Source organism: Nipponia nippon, unplaced genomic scaffold (assembly GCF_047370975.1).
Source record: "Nipponia nippon isolate SJK-2023a ecotype South Korea unplaced genomic scaffold, ASM4737097v1 scaffold_11, whole genome shotgun sequence".
Lineage (NCBI taxonomy): Eukaryota > Metazoa > Chordata > Aves > Pelecaniformes > Threskiornithidae > Nipponia > Nipponia nippon.
The window spans coordinates 7115435-7133939 of NW_028262302.1; the positions used below are offsets into that span (position 1 = coordinate 7115435).

At 59.5% G+C, this 18505-nt stretch overlaps 2 protein-coding genes across 4 annotated transcripts in view; one reads left to right on the forward strand and one right to left on the reverse strand.

The window, feature by feature from the left end:
• Window positions 1-7722, forward strand: part of TMEM63C (transmembrane protein 63C) — a 33097-nt gene extending 25375 nt beyond the window's left edge. For all 3 annotated transcript variants that reach the window (XM_087747393.1, XM_087747392.1, XM_087747394.1), the window contains exons 10-25: window positions 431-539; window positions 975-1048; window positions 1154-1234; window positions 1366-1486; window positions 1605-1738; window positions 1974-2096; window positions 2629-2782; window positions 3339-3445; window positions 4262-4348; window positions 4877-4942; window positions 5061-5223; window positions 5447-5552; window positions 5762-5929; window positions 6220-6335; window positions 6493-6564; window positions 6646-7722. In XM_087747393.1, coding sequence (XP_087603519.1) covers window positions 431-539; window positions 975-1048; window positions 1154-1234; window positions 1366-1486; window positions 1605-1738; window positions 1974-2096; window positions 2629-2782; window positions 3339-3445; window positions 4262-4348; window positions 4877-4942; window positions 5061-5223; window positions 5447-5552; window positions 5762-5929; window positions 6220-6335; window positions 6493-6564; window positions 6646-6858 — 1894 coding nt within the window. In that variant the 3' untranslated portion in view covers window positions 6859-7722. The remainder of the gene's footprint in view (window positions 1-430; window positions 540-974; window positions 1049-1153; window positions 1235-1365; window positions 1487-1604; window positions 1739-1973; window positions 2097-2628; window positions 2783-3338; window positions 3446-4261; window positions 4349-4876; window positions 4943-5060; window positions 5224-5446; window positions 5553-5761; window positions 5930-6219; window positions 6336-6492; window positions 6565-6645) is intronic.
• A 4428-nt stretch (window positions 7723-12150) lies between these two features.
• NGB (neuroglobin) lies at window positions 12151-17708 on the reverse strand. The gene is made up of 4 exons (XM_087747396.1): window positions 17580-17708; window positions 16068-16179; window positions 14391-14510; window positions 12151-13222 (listed from the first exon to the last, which is right to left on the reverse strand). The coding sequence occupies exons 1-4, from the start codon at window positions 17684-17686 to the stop codon at window positions 13076-13078; spliced, it is 486 nt and encodes a 161-aa protein (XP_087603522.1). The 5' UTR covers window positions 17687-17708; the 3' UTR covers window positions 12151-13075.
• Window positions 17709-18505: the final 797 nt, after the last annotated feature.

The window sequence follows — 18505 nt, forward strand, 5'->3', positions numbered from 1 at the left end:
TCCCGTGTCCGGGGCGGCTGCGGGCACTGCTGCTGCGGTGGGCACTGCTGGGAGTGCCCAGGCACGGTGCTTGCCACAGTTGCAGAATGGGGACAGGTCCACGTGAGCAGCATGCTGCTTGCGGTAGCCCCTGTGTCTGTCTGCACTGTGCACAAACACCATTGCAGTGGGCAGCCTGCTGGCACTGCTCGCTGCACCCCGCTGCTGGTAGAGGTGCTCTTGGGGGTTCTGGGTGGCCTCATTTCTGCAGTGTCTTGGCCAACACCCTGGGCGCTGCCCCTCTCGGCCCTGGGGTGGGGGTCTGGCAGCCGGCTTGGGGAGGTCCTGCTGGGTGGTGGGGGTGGCTGTGGGTGAGGTGCTGAGCGCTAGGCTGGTCTGCGTGCCATGCGCCCGCTGCAGCACTTGCTGATCCCCTCTTCCCCTCTTCCAGGGACCGTCTCCTGTGGCTGCACAGCATCTTTGCCCTCATCTATTTCATCCTCACCATCCTCTGCATGGCTCACCACTCCATCCACCTTGAATACAGAGAGAATGAGAAGGTGAGCAACCATCCCTTCCTCCAGCCCTGCCTTGTTCAGCACTAAGGGACAACTTTGTGCTTTGCAGAAAGGATGGTCTTAGTAGGCAGAGAGAGCTTTAGAACAGCCTGGGACTGGGCAGGCAGAGAAAGCTAAGGCTGGTTTTCCCCAGCTTCTGGAGAAAGCCTAGCAGCCTGGAGGCAAATCTCTCTCTCCCGCTGCCTTGTCTCTTGAGACTGAAGCTCTGCTGTCTGTCTGTCTGGGAGGTGACAGCTTCTGGCTGTGCCCTGGGGTCTGGGGGTGGGCATTGAGGAGGTCTGTGCTGACCAGCCTCCAGGGCAGCAGTCGTTGCCCTGGCTTGCCTCTGCCATCCTGGCAGCTGGGTGAGCAGGGTGGCAGTGAAACAGCCTGTGGACCCCCACCCACCCACCCCTCTGCCCCTTCTTCCCCCCCCAGGTCGCCCGGACACTGATGGTTACCCACATCCCAAAGGAGATCACAGACCCTTCCCTTATCATCAAGCATTTCCAGTGAGTAGTGGTGTGCTGCAGCCTTGCCAGGGCAGCTGGCAGGCAGGTGGCAGGGGCTGTCCCCATCCCCCAGCTCCTGGTGCCACTGTATCCCTGTGCCCGCAGCGAGGCTTATCCCAGCTGCACTGTCACCAACGTCCAGTTCTGCTTTGATGTGCGCAAGCTGATGAAGCTGGATGCGGAGAGGTGAGTGTGTGCAGGTCCCTGTTGCCTCTCTGGGTGGATGTACCACTCCTGCCCAGCATGTTGAGGGTCCCAGTCTGCATGTCTGTCTGCTGCTCCCTGAATGACCCTCATGCCCATCGGCTTCCCGGCAGGCGCAAGGCAATGAAGGGGCGGCTTTACTTCACCACCAAGGCACAGAAAGAGGGGAAGATCATGATCAAAACCCACCCCTGTGCCCGCATCTTCTGCTGCCACTTCTGTGGCTTTGAGCAGGTAGGTGGGTGCAGGCAGGGCTGCAGGCAGCACATCCCCACTGTGGGCAGGGCAGAGCATGGCAGCTTGCCCGTGCCACAGCCCGGCAAGCATGGCAGAGCCCTGGCTGCTCCCGCAGGTGGACGCCGAGCAGTACTATGGGGAGCTGGAGGAGAAGCTCACGGATGAGTTCAATGCCGAGCGCAACCGCATCACGCTCAAGCGGCTCGACATGGCCTTTGTCACCTTCCAGGACGAGCGGATGACAGCTGTGTGAGTGCCCCTTGGATGTGCCAGCACAAGCATGTTCCCCAGCCTGATGGCCACCACCACTGGGGCACCTTGCTGGCTCCTCCAGCCAAAGCCAGGCGATGGGTCTGTCTCTGCTGTGCCTCTGCCACCTGTGGAGATGGCCGCTCTGTTGGGACTGCAGGAAGGGTCTCATGAGAAGTGGGGGGGGTCCTGAGCCCTCGGTCCAGACCTAACGCCTGGTTCCTTCCTCCTGCAGGATTTTGAAGGACTACAGCCACATCCGCTGCCGCAAGCACCCCCAGCAGTCCTCTGTCACCACCGTGGTCAAGTCACACCACTGGGGCGTTCGCTATGCCCCTGCACCCAGCGATATCATCTGGTGAACTTCCAAGACGGGAGAGGGAGGGAGGGCGAGCAGCTGGGGGAACCCGTCCCTGTAGCTATAGGGAGCCCATAGCCATAGTTACAGGGTGCCCATACCCATGTTTATAGGGAACCCATATAGCTGTAGGGAACCTGCACCTATACCTGTAGGGCGACTTCTCAGGATGGCAGGGGCTGGTGGTCCCTCCTGTGGCCATAGCAGGAGTCACCAGGGCTGACTGGGGTGATCACCTCGTGGGTGGCAGGGCTTGGCCAGGCAAGGTTTGGGGTGATTGCCAGGCTCTGATTTCTGCAGCCTGACTCCAAAGCCTCCTGGTGGCACGGACCCCCCACTGCAGTCGTACTCTGGTCCTGGGGGCTCTGCAGGTGTCAGTGCAGCAGCACGGGGAGCGGGGGAGAGGATGAACTTGGAGCAGGGGCTGCCAGGGTGGTCAGTGGGAGGCAGAGCTTCAGGGAGCTAGGCTAGGAGACCCAGGACATGGGGCTTTTCCTCCACACCATGTCCGAGTCATGCTTTCCTCTCACAGGGAGAATTTATCAGTCCGTGGCACATCTTGGTGGGTGAGATTCATCCTCCTTAATATCTGCCTCTTCGTCCTCCTCTTCTTCCTCACCACGCCAGCCATCATCGTCAACACCATGGACATGTTCAACGTCACACAGCCTGTGGAGAGCCTCAAGGTAGTCCCTGGGGCCCTGTGCCAGCTTTCCCAAAGGGTTTCCATTTCCAGGCTTGTCTGTGACAGGGGGAGGGCACTGGCTCCACACTGGCCCAAGAAGACGAGCCATCACTGGGATGAGCGTTGATGAGAGGCAAGGAGTTGTCATGCCCATGCTTGCCATCCATCCCCTTCTTGATGTGTTTCCAGGGGCAGAGCCCTCGGGCACCTGTGCAAACCTGAGCTTAGGTGCTGGTGTCCATGGGGGAGGGCAGGTTTGGGTCCATGCAAGAGGAGAGGGGTGGGAAGAGCTCCAGGAGCTGCCAGCAGCACATCTGCTTCCTGCTCATTGACCTGTGAGCTGTTGGGCGAGCGCTGGGGCTCAGAGCATGCCCGTGGTGTCTTTGGCTGGCCTCAGGCTCTTACCTCCTGAAACAAACGCCCCTGCTCAGAGAGGGGATGCCCCAGCCCACCCATTACACACGCCACCCTGTGCCACGAGGCCCAGGGAGCTGCATCCAGCATGGCTGAGCTCCAGCAGACTCCTAAGGGAGTGTCTGGTATCTCTCCTCCTGCAGAACCCCATCATCACCCAGTTCTTCCCCACGCTGCTGCTCTGGGCCTTCTCTGTCTTCCTGCCCTTCCTCGTCTACTACTCGGCGTTCTTCGAGTCGCACTGGACAAGGTAACAGGGCTGGCCGCCACGCTCCCCAGGGTTGCAGTAGATGGGAGGAACCTCAGTAGGACTCGTGGGACTCGACCTGTCCCACGGGAAGCAGAGTGGAGCGGCAGACCCCCACAGAGCCCCATGGGTGTTGCCCTCCATGGAAAGAGCCCCAGGTCCATGCCTGAAGAAGCCATTTCCTTGCCATAGCCCTGAACGCTTCCAGGCTGCTGACAAAGGCAGGTGGAGCTCTTTTTAAGATGGGTCTGAAGAAGTTTGTGAAAGGGATGGTGTGATGGTAGACTGGCAGCAGCAGGGCCATGGCCCTGACTCGGGCAGCACATCCCAGCTGTACTCCCAGCCCTACAAGGTGGAGGTACGGGTTCAGGATGCTCAAAGTCTCCTAGCAGAGGACGCTCTGCCCAGCTCCTACAATGTGCTCTCTCTGTCTTGACCCTCCACCAGCCCCAACAGAGTCCTTGCAGGAGCTTTGTCACCACCTCCCTTCCTTCTCCCGGGGGAAACGGGGGCTTCTGAACCTGTTGTAGACACCCAGCTACCTCTCGTTGGGTGTCTACACCAGCAGGGATGGTAGGAGAGGGCAGGGATGAAGGAGGTGAGAGGCTGGGAGGACAAGAGCTTTCACTACAGCAGATTCCTCATGGTGACTCCCCCTGTCCTAGGAGAGGCTTTGCAAGGCCCCAGTAGATGCACAGATCAAACGCACATGGCGTCCTCAGGCTGGGAGTCGCTCCTTGGTGAAGAGCAAGACCCAGCCCAACCTCTCCCCCACCACCTCAGAAAAGGGCAACATTCTCTTCTCTCTCCTCTCTGCAGGTCGAGTGAAAATCAGCTCACCATGCACAAGTGCTTCTTCTTCCTGGTGTTCATGGTCATCATCCTGCCCTCGCTGGGGCTGAGCAGGTACAGACCACCCTACCGCGCTGCTCTCCCTGCTCTCCAGCAGTCAGGATCACACCCAGGCCCCTCACCTCCCGCACGCCAGCCCCAAAGGGCTAAGGGCCCACCGCCACTGAAACACAGCTGTCTCTGGGGAGGAAAACACTCGCTCTTTAGCCGCGCCGAGCTGCTCCCAGGTGGTCACAGACAGAAAGCTTCCCTGTAGAAGAGGAGGGGAGTGGAGCAGCTTGCCAGGCTGCCACGGCTGACCCAAGGGTGCTGGTGGTTCCCTGCTTGGGGTCAGCCCTTCAGCAGACCCTGAAAGGACTAGGTCAGGTGTCTGTGTAGCCCCAGATACGGCAATCCTGACTGTCTGGGAGGTGAGAAGCCACACTGTGGTGGTCCCATGTGGCAGAAGGGGCTGCTCTGGCCATGGAGGGTCCAGAGGGTCTCACCCACCCAGGGCAGGGAAAGCACACGCTCGCTGGGTGCCCCCCACGTTGCTCTGCAGTTCTCCCTCTTTCTGAGCTGCTCCTCTTCTCCCCTCTCCAGCCTGGACCTTTTTTTCCGCTGGCTCTTCGACACCCACTTTCTGGACGAGGCCGATATAAAGTTCCAGTGAGTAGCAGGGAGCTCCCGAACCTCCAAGGCGAGTGGGAGCACCCAACGCCAGCCCCTGGCAGCTCTCCCAGCCACCTGCCCGAGCATCCTCTCACCCTCTGCATCCCTGGGGCAGGTGCGTTTTCCTCCCAGACAACGGTGCTTTCTTCGTCAACTACGTGGTCACCTCCAGCCTGATTGGGACAGCCATGGAGCTGCTGCGCATCCCGGGCCTCCTCGTCTACACTGCCCGCCTCTGCTTTGCCAAGTCTGAGCCTGAGCGGCTCCATGTCAAGCGGGTACGTGGCTGTGGTCATCTCTGAGCCTATGCAACCCCCAGCATGGCAGGGACACGCTTGCTGGAAACTCAGGCTGTCCCAGTCCTATGGGGAGGCTTGTGGGGGCTTCTTCAGGCCTCATGGGGGGGTGACGGGGGGAGGCAATTGTGTGGGCCAGGGTGCAAAGGCAAGTGTAGCCTTTGCAGCAGCAGAGGCAGTAATGACGCTGTTGGTTGTGTCATAGAGCCAAGCCTACCAGTTCCAGTTTGGACTGGAGTACGCCTGGACCTGCTGCATCTTCTCCGTCGTCATGACCTACAGCATCACTTGCCCCATCATTGTCCCTTTTGGTGAGTACGATCCCATGCACACGGTCCCACTGCCCCCAGCCATGCCAAGAACAGCCTGTCCCAGCCACCCGCAGCGCCGTGGGAGCACAAGCTTCCTGCATGGTGCAGGAGGGCACCCTTGGGCATTGTCCCCTGGGCCTGCCCTTTTGTCCCTCCAACCTGGCTCTCCCCTTTGTCCTCCCCGCAAATGGTCCCTCTCCTCCCACCAGGGTTGCTCTACATGCTGCTCAAGCACATGGTTGACCGGTACAACATTTACTACGTCTACATCCCCACCAAGCTGAACCAGCGCCTCCACGTCACCGCCATCAGCCAGGTCGTGGTGGCCCCCATCCTCTGCATGTTCTGGCTGCTATTCTTCTCCGTCTTGCGCCTCGGTAGGGAGAGCTTGGGAATGCGCCCTGCCACTGCTGAGGGTCACATCTGATGCTTGGGGGAATGAGCCACCAGTGTCACCCCTGAATTAGGCATGGCATGGAGGGTGGGAAGGGGGATGGGAAGGGAGAAAGTGTGATGAAGACCTGGCAGATGAGGGGGTGTCAGCTAGTGTTTTGGGAAGGGGGATGAGAGCTTGTAAGACCCAAAGCAGGTGCCAGCCTGAGGCTCAGCTGGACATGCAGCAGGTCCTTGGAGGCTCATGTACTGCCCCAGTGTCTCTGTGCTCTAGGTCCCACCCGCCCTGTCACCCTCTTCACCTTTGTGGTCCTGCTCTCCTGCATTGTCTTCTCCTTCTTTGGCCTCTGCCTGAAGAAACTGCAGCCGCGGAAACCCTCCAGCTACCAGGTGAGCACAGGCAGCTGCCCATCCTGTTCCATCGCCCCACTGCGTCCTTTCCTCTCTGGGGTGCGTTTGCTGTGGGGAGTCTGAGGTGGTGCCTGCTGCCCCCCAGCTTCGGCTGGGGACCCCCAAACCATCGTTCCCTTCCGGCCTCTCTCCCCAGATGTCTGACCAGTCTGAGAGCGCCTTCAATGATGTGGAGCGGAGCAGCGTTTCCTCCACCCCCAACTCCAATGTGAGTACCCCTCCCCAGCCCCGCTGCAGCCACCCCTACTCGCTCCCTTGGGCCCTGACTACCCACTGCCCCCCGGGGCAGCTCTTTGTGGCCACTGTCCTGCAGGAGCCTGAGCTAAGCCTGACGCCAGCGGCCTCCCCGGCACACCAGTCCTATGGCACCATGGGCAACCACCTGGACCCAGCAGAGGACGGGGAGGATGGGGGGCTGCAGAGCTTCGAGACAGAGCTGGAGACAGTGGAGGGCGAGTACAGGAGCGGCCCCGTGATGGAGAGCCAGGCCCGCTACCAGTGAGCACCCCTGCCACCGAGGCGAGGACCAGCCATGCCGAGAGCGGAGGACATGCCGGGGGGCAGGAAGGACCCTTCCCAGCATTGGTGGGGGCCACCTCACTAACGGGGCGAGGGGACAACAGGACTAATGTGAGGGGGAGACCCCATTGCATGGGAGGTGGCAGGAGGCTCTGCCGGTCCCTCCCGCTACCTGGACCGACTCAGCCCTCTCCATGCCCCCTCATCCCCACCTGCCTCTTCCAGCCCATCGTGAGGAAGAGGGGGTGCAGCGGTGTGGGGAAGAGTCCCTCTGAGAGGCCATGCTTTTGGGGGAAGGAGGGAGGCCCTGGCCCCTCCGTGAGGGGGAAGCAGCCCAGACAGCTCAGATGAATGTGTCCGCCACCCTGCTGTCCCGTGGGTCCTCAGTGGCAGGGGACAGCCACCCCTAACCCTTGCTTCCCATCCTGCCCACTCACCGCTGGTGGCAGCCATCCCGCTGCCTCCCCTGGTGCCAGCCGTGCAGGCTCCTGCCCGCCCCCGCTGCTGCCCCCAAGGCTTTGCCCATTAAAGCAGGGACTGCTGAGATGTGTGTGCTTTGGTGGAGGAGGTGAGTGCCTGGGGCTGCTCCCATGTCTGCCTGAGCACCAGCGGCCCTGCCCCAAGGCAGGCATTAAAATGCAAGCCCAGCTCTTCCCCACCCTCCCACCCCACCCCTCCACCGCAGCTGCACCATGCCTGTGCCCTTGAGTCCTCTGGGATAAGCAGAAGGTCAAGGGACGAGTGTGTTTAATGGCTGTGAGGGCAGCTCCTCGTCATCCCGCTCCACCGGCAGCATCCTCCTCGTGCTCGTGCTCTCCCTGGGGCTGGCCATGGCACCCTGCATGACTCCATCCTGTTGCAACAGAAAGGGGGGGGGGGGGGGGGGCGGGGGGGTTGGCAGGATCCAGCCTCCGGGTCCTGGTCCACCGCGTCCTGCCCCCACCCACAAGCCACAGCCGTGGGATGCTCCCCCAGCAGCTGCACCGCCTCTTGAGTATGAGTCCTGCTGTGGTCGGTGTACATGCATTGGCTCCTGCCCGAGCAGCATCCCTGGGGTTTTCCAGCTCATCCACAGCAGCTGTGGAGGGTCCTGGGGATGAGGGCAGATCCTCGCCCTGCTCGGGCCCCTTTCCCACCAGGCTGGCCCGTCTGGGTATGCTGGCTCCTCGCTCAGCCCCGCTTTAGCCTCGGGGCTGATTTTCCTGTTCCTGATTTTTCTGCTGGCTTCAGAGCAATTCTAGCCACCATTCCAGGGCCGTGCAGGGAGGGAAGGCACAATGACACAGCTTTGCTAGCACTGGGCTGCCAGCATGGGGATTGCTGCTGTGCGAAGGCAGACACTCAGCCATGGCACCGCTCAGCATTACTGGTGCCGCTGGGAGGCAGGGGCATGGTGTGCCAGTCCTAGGCCGGGGGGTGTTTAAAAGGCAGCCGAGCAATGAGCTGTGGGTCTCTGTTGGACTGAAGTGGGCCCTGGGACATCCCTGTTGGGCTGGTGGGTCTCAGCTCAGCCAGGTGGCAGCCCCGTGGCCCCTGTCCCACCCATGTTTCTGCATGCTGGGGTGATGGCTGCAGCACGCTAGCCACTGAGCAGTTGCCTCAGGGGAGCCTTGAGCTCAGCCACTGCCCTCGCTGCCTGCTCTGGGGGCAGCTCTGGCCAGAACAGGGGGAGAATGCTGGTGGCCTCTCTCCGGGTGGAAGCAAGTGCCTGTGAGCGGCACCGCGTCCTCGGGAGCTCGGGCTGCTGGTCCGATTGCCCTTGGCTGCCCTGCTGTAGGAATGTGCCAGAGGTCTGTACCTTCTCGTGATTTATTGCTATGACCGTGCCTTGAATAAAATGACTTCACCCAGCCGCTGCCTGGCATCATCACCGCGGTGCGTTCTGCCTGGTGCCAGGAGAGGGGGGACCATCATGGCTGGAGCCTGCAAAAGTACCCCAGCCCCTTACCCCACCTGCGGGCTGCTTTTGACCCTTCCTGGGGATGTCCTGCAGAGGCTTCAGTGGCGAGGAGATCACTCAGACATGCCGCACTTCCAGGCACCTTGCCTACCACAGTCCCCACAAAAGCAAACCCCAGCAAGTGGGCAGAAGCAGCAAAGACACAGGAGCAGGGGAGCACGCCACTGTGTCCCCTTGGAAAGGCTGGCACAGCCCTTGACACCATTCCCAACATTGGGGATGGGGTGCAGCCCTGGGACAGGCACGTGCCTCGCCTGCCTGTCCTCTGCCAGTGCTCGCCCCACAGGCAGGGCTGGATCAGGACACCACCAAAGGGACACACACTGCCTGGAGGGAGCAGGAGGGTGGCCTGGAGCTCCTCTGGGACCACAGCAAGGAGCGGGGGGACCCATCCCATCTGGGGATTGAAGCAGATGTTCCCAAAGCTGAACTGCCCACCACCAAGTCCTGGAGAAGGGGGTGAACACCATTTTGGGACCATTTCTTTAGGCTTTGAGCAGATAGTGCTCTTCTGCTCCCCTCCTCCCTCTCAAAACACACTCTTCATACCCAAATTCCTACTTCAATGATTTACCTCTGGTTTCAGCAGGTGCCTCCTGCCGGCCCCTCCACGGCTCCGCTGGGGTGAGCCCTGCCCAGCCAGCCTGGCTTACAGCATGGGGCAGGGGGCATGGGGAGGGCTTCCCTTGGGTGAAAAAATGGAAAATTTTAAAAACCCACTCCCCTCATCACACACTCCCACAGAGGCCCCCCACACTTCGTAATTAGTGGTTAATGGGGCTAAATGCAGGGCCTTGCTGGCGCCAGGGAGCTGAGGCAGGAGCCCTGGCTGTGAGTGAGGGCTGTAATTGCCCGCCTGGCTCGCGGCTCTCCCGGCCCTCACACCGGGGAAGCTCGTCACAGCCTAACAAGGTTGTGTAAGCCCCATCACGCTGTGCCTCCACCATTCTGGCCCTCAGAAACCCGCTCTCCTGATTACAGCCTGTGCATAAAAAAGTCCCTCACAGCCAGGGTGGAGCAATTACACAGCATCTCCCACTGCACCGGCCAGTGGCAGGCAGTGCCGGGAGCATCCCTGCTGGGCAGCAGCCAAAGCAAAGAGGCAGTTTGTGGGAGCCACGGCAAACCTCCACACTGGCGCAGGGAGTCCAAGATGGGGGTGCTGCTGGGGGGTGCCACGCTGGCCGTTCCCCGCAGCGCTGGGGTTGGGCTCCCGCTGCCAGCCCTGAGGCTGGCAGCTGTGCTCCAGGCTGGGAAGAGCTGGAAAGTTTATTTCAGCAATGAACCACAGGGAAGATTTCTTTGCGTTCAGGTCTCTGCTACTCACCCTTCGCAGCCCATCGCATGTTGCCCTGCAGACTGAGCCCCATCCTAAACATTGCCCAAGGCAGAGCAGCACAGCTTTCCCAGGATGCTCACCGTGCTCTCCTGTGACAGGGCTGGGATTTCCAGCCCCCCAGGAGATGCTATTACAGACCCTGAGCTGGCTTCCCTGCTCTAGGGACCATCCTCTCCCAGGGCTGGAAACCCACCATGTCAAAGCTAGAACATGCCCTGGGAAGGGGGAGACAGGACCTCTTACATCCCCACCAGCCCCTGGGGCAGGGCTGCTGGGGCGGCTCTGCAGTCCAGCTGGCAGGGTGGATGCTGCACGGTGCCTGGCAGGACTTCGCTGCGAGGCTGTGCCCTGCCACTCTGGGCAACCAGCAGTGGGTGACCAGCAGTGGGTGAACCGATGCTATCTCAAAGAACAAAATCAGCAGCTGAACAACAGAAAAGGGATTTTTAGGCTGATTGCTTAAAACTCTAATTCCATTAGAGACAGTTAAATTTGAAAGGTAATGAGCAATCAGCAGCAGGGCGCCTTTGCTAGCCCCTCTGCTGCTCACCCATTCAATTACAGTGCACAGTAACTCCCAACAGACATTTGGTGCTGGATGCCTTCTCACATCAGTCAAGCTGGAGTACACAAGTGCTCCTAGTGACCAATATCTCCAAAGCTAGACCCAACAAGAAACCAGTAAACCCCGCTTTGTCATCCTTTTTTTTTTTGGCTTGCTTGGGCCTTTTATATTAAAATAAACAAAAAGCAGCAAAAAGGGCCGAGACTCACCGTTGTTCTTTATTAAACAGTACAGCTGGGTATAAGAGGCACACAGTTCTTTTGGGAGTTACACAAAACATGGTACAGAAGAGGAGAAGTCAAGGAGCTGGGAAAGCTAGAGGGAGCAGGGATGGTTTGGGGCAGTTACACCCACACCCCACCCATCACACAGCTGCCTGCTTGTCACTCAGAGCCAGAAGGTCCCCCCTATGATGCTGAAGGCTGATGCCCCAGAACAGGGTTGCAAAGAGGATGTCCCCATTCCCAAGCCCTCCTGCCCCATACCATGCCATCACAGCTAGCGCCTCCCCCCAGCCCCGGCTCCTCCACCCCTCGCTGCCTGGCACAAGAATGGGAAGGACCTCACCTGATCCAGCTGATGGAGACAGCCATGGGCCAGGATGCACAACACCGTGCTGTAGGACTGCAGGAACAGAGCCCGGTACCGCAGGGAGGACAGCGAGCATCCTACATGGGGATGTTCACTGCCTGTTCCACATCATCTCAGTTCCCCTCCCAAACACAGCTGGAGGGCTCCTTGCTGGAAGCCCACGGCCACCACCAATCCTGCTGGCAGAGAAGCAGAGCCCCATCTCACAGGGCACTCCATCATCCTTTCCATGGCACGCGGCTGCAAGGAACGGGCAGCCCTCTCCTGCCCCAGAGTGGAGGATGTCTGATTATAGAAGGAACGCGTCTCTAGAACAGGACCATCTCAGCCCTCAACACCCTGCTCCCCCTGCCCTGATGGAGCAACAAAAAAGGGCACTGCCTGTAACTGAATACTTGCTCCATGTCCTTGCCCTGGGGCTAGCGATGGCTGGAAACATCGTTCTGCCTGTCCCACAGCGACTTCCCCATAAAGATGAACTCTTCTTCAGAGTGCTCAAGTTCAGCTCCTTCCAGAGCCCCCAGGTGCTGCCTCAGCCACTTCCTGGGATTTCTTCTGGCAGATGCTGTCTTCTCACTCCTGTCCTAACACAGCACTGCTGCACACACCTAACTGGGTGCCTCGCTCTGCTCTGAAGCGGCTGTGTCTCAAGTATGGCTGGGAGGGATTACTAAAGGGTGAGGAGCTCTGCAGATGGGCACTGTGTGCAGCTGGGAAGCACTCCAGGTCCTGACAGCATCAGCAGAGCAATTCCAGCTATGCTTCCTCTGGCCAAGAGCCAGAATGATTTCTGGAAGCTGTTGCCATGACATGATTGCAACCTTCATTTTTATTTTAAGACATCTTTTCCTTGTATTTACTTTATTCTACTTAACACAAAGCAGTAAAGAGCCACTGCTGCTGCTGCATTTCAGCTGGCTCTGAGGATAAATCAACCAGCCAAACCAACACAAAGCCTTTCCACTGGCAGCCCAGACCCGCTAAAAGCAGCCTCACTTTGGGATTAACGTGATCCCACTGCTTGCAACATCCCTAGGAAACACATGGAGTTGTGGCCAGCCTGACACAAGGAAAAGCCATGGATCCCATCCAGGGGACAGGCAAGGCAGAAGAGAGCACCAGGATTACCATCCAGTAGTGATGTGTTGGTGAAGGGAGAGGGAGAAAAGCTCCTCACAAGGTTTGGGGAGGATGGCTGCATGGCATGGCCAGCTCCCAACTCTGCTGCCGCTGCCCCTGCCCCTTGAGGGAGCCAAATCTGCCATTGCCACAGCTGAACCGGGCACAGCAGCGCAGGAGGAGCGAACAGTGGCAGACCTGGCAGGTCTTAGGCACGGCAAATAGGATCTCAGGCAAATAAGCCCAAGAGGCCTATGCTAGCCGTCATCTAACTAGGGTGGGTAGCAAGAGGAGGGAAGACGAGCCAGCTAAAAACTAGAGTAGGTACACAGGGGTTGGTGCTCCAGCTAGCCCAAAGGAATGTGGGGCAGGGTGGAATACCTGCTCTGTGGCCCTCCTCGGCTTCGCTGCAGAGATGTACCCTGCCAACCCTTAGCACAGGCAGAGATGTGGTCATGTCGAAACAAGGTAGAATCACTGGGAGAGCCCCGAAGTACATGTGACTGGAGGAGACAGCGATGGGCTGGTGCACAAAGACAGAGGTGGAGGGAGGCAGAGAGCGTGGCGTGAGCGCTCCCCCTGCCCAGGACTGCTGCGTGGTCAGGGATGGGGATGGCTGGCAGGATCTAGTCCCCTTCTGGGAGGGTCTCCCAGCCACGTTGCATGGCGTTCACCACAGCACCGTAGAGTTTGCTCCAAGCCTCCCGCACATCTGGGCTGAAGGCAGTGCCAAGGCATTTCTCCAGCATGTACAGCAAGGACTCACCAACAGTCTGCAAACCAAACAGGGAGGTGTCAAGTTCAGCACTGGGGGACGACATGCAGCTCCTTCTCTCGCTTCACCACCTTTTTGGACTTCTCCCATTGCACGGCAGCTGCTCCTCCTCCACCAGTGGGGCCAGGCCACCCCATCCCTGGCTGCTCAGAGGGGGCCCAGAGCCAGCCCACGCCATCCCCTTCCCCTGCCCTATGCTGGCCCTCACCCCACACCCTGGGTGAGCAGGGAGTGCAAGCAGGGAGCAAGGGCTCACATCATGCATGGAATACCAGGGGAGAGGTACACATCCATCCTCCATGGCTCCCAGATGCAGGTAGCCAGCCCCATCCCCTGGCATATTAGCGGATCAGCAGAGCTGAGCAATGCCCTGATGCCAGGAGAGTAGGTCAGACCCCAGGCTGGATGCTCAGGGCCTGCCTCGCCACCTCTCAGGCCTCTCCACAGGGCACTGCTTCTCACGGAGCCGCGAGCAACCCCATCCAGGAGCACCCACACACTGAGCACAAGGCTGGTGGGGATCGCTACCCCAAGCAAAGGGGACCTTGCTCCCTCTGAAGAGGACCAAAGCTAGCGGTATCAGGAGGGAGACGTGTTGGTTAGAAACCTTTCTTTCAACCTGCCCTTCCCTGCTGCGTAATCCAGCATTTCTGTCCGTGCTTGATGGCAAGAGAGGAGGAAGCAAGGATTTAATATGGAGGACACTCCTCTCTTACTGCCATGGAGGAAGCAGGGGGTGAGGTGCAGCAACCCCATCCCAGTGCAGACACAGGGAGAGGTGGATGCTCCCTTTCCTAGGTGCGGTGAGGTTTGCCCAAAGCATTCGACGCAGGGCCCTAAGGCTGACCCTGCAGCCCTGTGTTGCAGGAGGGACTGCAGTGCCCCAAACCATGGTCCTCTTCAAACAGGGGAAATGCCTTGCTCCCCTTTGTCCTTTCTCCCTGGGCTTACTGGGGGAGGGCAGAAAATGAGGGGAGTTCAAGGGTTTCCCTGATTGAGCCAACGTCACTATGTGGGTGTCAGCAGCTCAGGGGCTGCCCTGAACCACCAGCTTTCTCTCCAGCCAGCTGTACCCAGCAGGTGGGCGCAAAGGGATGGGGACAGCCAAGAGCTGCAGGCAGGGCTGCACAAACACAGCCGCAGCGGGACAAGAGAGGACGCCTCACCGAAAAAGACTCGACCTTCACACCGACTGCCTGGTGCTTCTTGCCGAGGTTGCAGAGATACTCTTCCAGGCAGGACAAGTTCTCCAGGTGGTTGACAGCAGCATCTATCACCAGCATCACCTGCAGGAGCACAGAGGCAGGATGGCATTAACAGCAAGGCTCTGCTGCCCTCCCAGAGGAACAAAGAGTCTGACCCCTCTACTTCACCCGTCTCACCCTGACCACCTCCCAGCCCAGCAGATGCCCTCCGAGCTTTCCTTTGCTCTACTATGATCCGTGTGTCACACAAGTGAGGCCTGCTGGCAGCAGCAGGCACCACACCCTTCCATGGGACGCTGCCAGAGGTGCCACAGCAAGCAGCACTGCTGACCTCCCTGTCCCAGAGCAGGTGAACAGCCCTACAGCGGAGCAGCTGCAGGCTAACATCCAACACTGGTGCAGTCATTACAGCTCTTAGGACGCCAGGACAACTGCAGAGGAGCCCTGGAAGTTGCCATTTCCAACTGGAAGTTGCCAAGATGGTGCAAGTGTGAATAAGGCAACTCCAATTCTAAGATCAGCCAAGGTATTTTGAGGAGATGGGATGGATAGTACAGCCAAAAGACCTGGTCCGGTAAAGCACGTACGACTGTGGTCTCCCAGAAGCGTGAAGAGTCAAATGGAAACAGGACACAGAAGGGTTAATGAGGGATGAAGGGAACAGACACATCAAATTAGAAGAAGAGATTAAATCCAGGGCATGGTTAGCTTAGCAAAGCCAAGAGGTGGTAGAATTGTGCTCTATAATTTCAACAGGGAAATTATCTCCAACAAGAGCAAAGAGCTATTTCAGCTCAAGGCAGTAATAGCAGAAGTAAAAATGGACTTAACTTTGCCAATAAACAGAGGCTGGAAAATAACAAAAAGCTTGCAGCTATCAGAGGAGCGCAGTCCTGAAACGGCCTCTTATGAGGAATAAAGACAGGCAAGCAAGGCACCAAACTGGTTTAAAGATGGAGCCAGACAGTTTACGAAGGTATCTGCAAGCCAAGGCTGTGCTCTGCCCTGGCATGGCCGCTCTTCAGGGCCCAGCAAAGGGTCTCTGCTGAAGCAGGTGTAATTCTGTCCATGCATGACCTCCTCCAGATGACATCAGCATTGCTCCTCTCCCTGTCAGGGGGAGGCGAATGCGTATCGCAGCACTCCCCCAGAGGCTACCCAAGAGATGCTGTGGGCCTTCTGGCTCTGCAGATGCACCAACAGCCTCTCCACAGTAGTGGGCCCGCGGGAGCCTGGCCTGCTGCCCAGCTCTGTGCCACCTCCTGGTCAGCATGTGGCCAAGCAGAGGGCTTCGGTGCTCGTCTGGGCAGAAGCGAGCTCACTGAGGCACTTCCATGGCAGGAGAAGGGGGCTTCCAACTTTCACAAGAAGCAATCCACTCTCAGATGAGGGCATGGAAATCAGGATGGTGCTTCTTACCCACCACAACCCGCATCCTCATCCCTCCCCACTGTTGTAGGGCACTTTGTCCTGGCAATAGCACCTTCTGCTAGCATGAGTAGCCCGCTGCAGTTACCATCTCAGGAGGAGACTTCCCATGCATTCCCCAGTCAGACACCCCACAGTCCCAAGCCATTGCCTAAGGGCTTCCTCCTCCACCGTGGCTGGGCTCCAGCCATGCCACAGCCCCTCTCTCACCTTCCTGATGTGATCCAGGAACTCGGGGGCGGAGAGGCACTCCTGAGGGCTGGCAAACTGCTTGCAGTTGTACTGGAAAAGGGGCAACAGGTCAGGGTCCAAATCAAACAACCTGCAACAGCAAGAGAGAAACCCCCATCTTCTCACTTCCTCAGTTTTATTGCCAGTCCTGCTCACCCCAGGACCAGCCCCATCAGCAGCACACCCGCAGCCCCCCCTCTGCCTCCCTTCCCACCTACTGATCCCTCCCCACCTGTAAAGGACCCAGAAGTTCTGAAAAGTCTTAGTTTGGGGCAATCCAGGTTATAGCCAAAAAGGTCTCTATTTCCCTAGCCCACAGCCCCAGCTCTCGGATACATGTTTAAGGCACCTGAGGCCCAGTCCCAGCTCGCTGGAGTTCCTCCCGGCCTGGCCCTTCTCCCCAAAGTCTTAGTTGCTGTCTCAGCTCTTCCCATTCCCACTTCATGATCCCCTTGAGCCCCGAAGCTCCCAAATCTGGGGAAGGCCTGCAAGCTCCAGCAGCCAGCTTTCCGACTTGAGAGAGGGGGGCATGTACAAACTCAGCTAATGCCCCACTCTCCCACTCCATCACCAGCTCCCATTTTTTCCCCCCTCATCCTCCCTGCCAGCATATGCCAGGCACGCATGGGTCTCAGTAGCAGCCGCCCAGGCGGATCTAACAGGCCAATGCTGTGCATGGAGATCACAGGGAATTCGGGCAAGACAGCTTCTCTTCTCCCCATCCTGCACATTAAACTACTGCATCCCTCTCCCCTCCACTAAAACTCCCAAACATTGCTGTCGCTGCTTGCAGTCCTGCTCTGCAAGGTTTGGCTCCAGCCTGCTACTCCCCACTCTGGAAGCTGGTCACCAACTCTCCGACCATCCTTTTTAAACGACTTTTCATAGATTTTTCCTTTTTTTTTTCCCCATAATCGGGACATTAATCCGCTTAGCAGAGGCAAAGAGTTGGGTTTCACCCGTTCCCCCCGGCACACCACTTTCTCTCTCCCGAGACTGAATCCCTCCCCAGCGGCCGGGTCTTTGCCCGGGGCTGCAGGGCGCCGTGTCGGGGGCCACCGGGAGGCCCCTTCGCTGCACTGCCCGGAGCTGGGCGGGCGCGCAGCGCTTCCAACAGCAGAAGTAGCGGTGGCAAGGCGGGGGAGCAGCGGGCAGAAAGGCACACAACCCGCCCGCCGCCTCTCTCCCCCCATCTCCCCGTAACAAAGTTCTCACCCGCGGAGGGTGGGAAAGGCCGGGGAGCAGCGCGGAGCGGCCGGCCTCCCCCCGCTGCCCCACGGCGGAGGGGCTGCACCCCGCGCCGCTCCCTCCGGGCCGCCAGCCCCCGGGAGGGGAGAGAGGGCGGGCGGAGGGGGCCGGGGGCCAGCGCCGGGCCAAGGGAAGCCTTCCTCTGCAAGCAGCGGAGCCCGTCCACCCCCCCCACCCCCGGGTGGGTCCGGGCGGGCGGCCGGGGCTGGGGTGCCGGTGGCCGCACCCCGCCGCCCCGCTCACCTGGTGAAGAGGACGAGGCCGTGCTGCAGGGGGCTGCCGCTCACCCGCTGCCAGCTCTCCCGGATCAGCGCCCGCTGCCTGCCAGACAGCGGCATCCCGCTCTCCATGGCGGGGCGGGGGACCTGCCCCTCGCCGCCCGAGGCGAGGCGCTGGCACCGCTCGCTCGGCGGCGGGGGGGCCCCGGCGGCAGCCGCCCGCCCCTCGCTCCGCCGGCGGGGCCGGGGGGGCCGCGCTCACCTGGGGCTCCCGCCCCCGCGGGCATCCGCGCTCCGCCCGCTGCCCCTCTCCTCCGCCCAGGGCTTCCCCGACCGCCTCGCTGCTGAGGGAGAGCTCGCTTTGTATTTCCCACTCAGGGAAAGGCAGGAAGGAAGAAAAACGAATTTAAAAATGAAAATTAAAATCCCCAACCACCCCCGCAGGGCTCGCAGCCGCAGGGCAGCGCAGAAAGTTCAACTCGTTCATGGTTGACATTTTCCGATCAGCCCCATTTTACAAGTGAAGCAGCAGGGCAGAGCAGTGCTAGCGAGGGGGCCACCGGGACCCAGCCGCGTTGGCTCGCCGCACAGCGCAGCTCCGGCCGAGCGTAACTTTGCTGAGGAGGTCCTCAGCCGTGCTCCAGCACTACAGCATCCTCTTGCTCTTGGCCACTTCCACTGAGACTCAGGATGCCCTGCAGCCACCTGGTATCTCCATTGGGCAGATGCAGTCTAGACACTGCAAGATACATGTTTAATTTAAGGCTAATTACGCCAGCTGAACCAGGTGAAGTTGTTAATAACAGAGCGGAAGACATGTCGTCTTTGTCAAACATGTTCAGGACACCCAGCTTCTGTTTACTGTTCAGACAAAGGGAAACGCTGCTTTTAATTTGGCCCTGGGCTTTAGGCAGCATGGAGGAAACAAAGTGAGAAGGGACAAGCGGGGTC

Bases quoted from the DNA above. Each gene is read 5' to 3' on its own strand.
- NGB (XM_087747396.1), bottom strand. From the start codon at position 17,686: ATGGAGAGCGGGATGCCGCTGTCTGGCAGGCAGCGGGCGCTGATCCGG. The intron at 14,511-16,067 runs GTGAGAGAGGGG...GTGCTCCTGCAG, and splicing joins TCCTGGATCACATCAGGAAG to GTGATGCTGGTGATAGATGC. The intron at 13,223-14,390 runs GTGAGGCGTCCT...TTTGGTTTGCAG, and splicing joins TGAAGGTCGAGTCTTTTTCG to ACTGTTGGTGAGTCCTTGCT.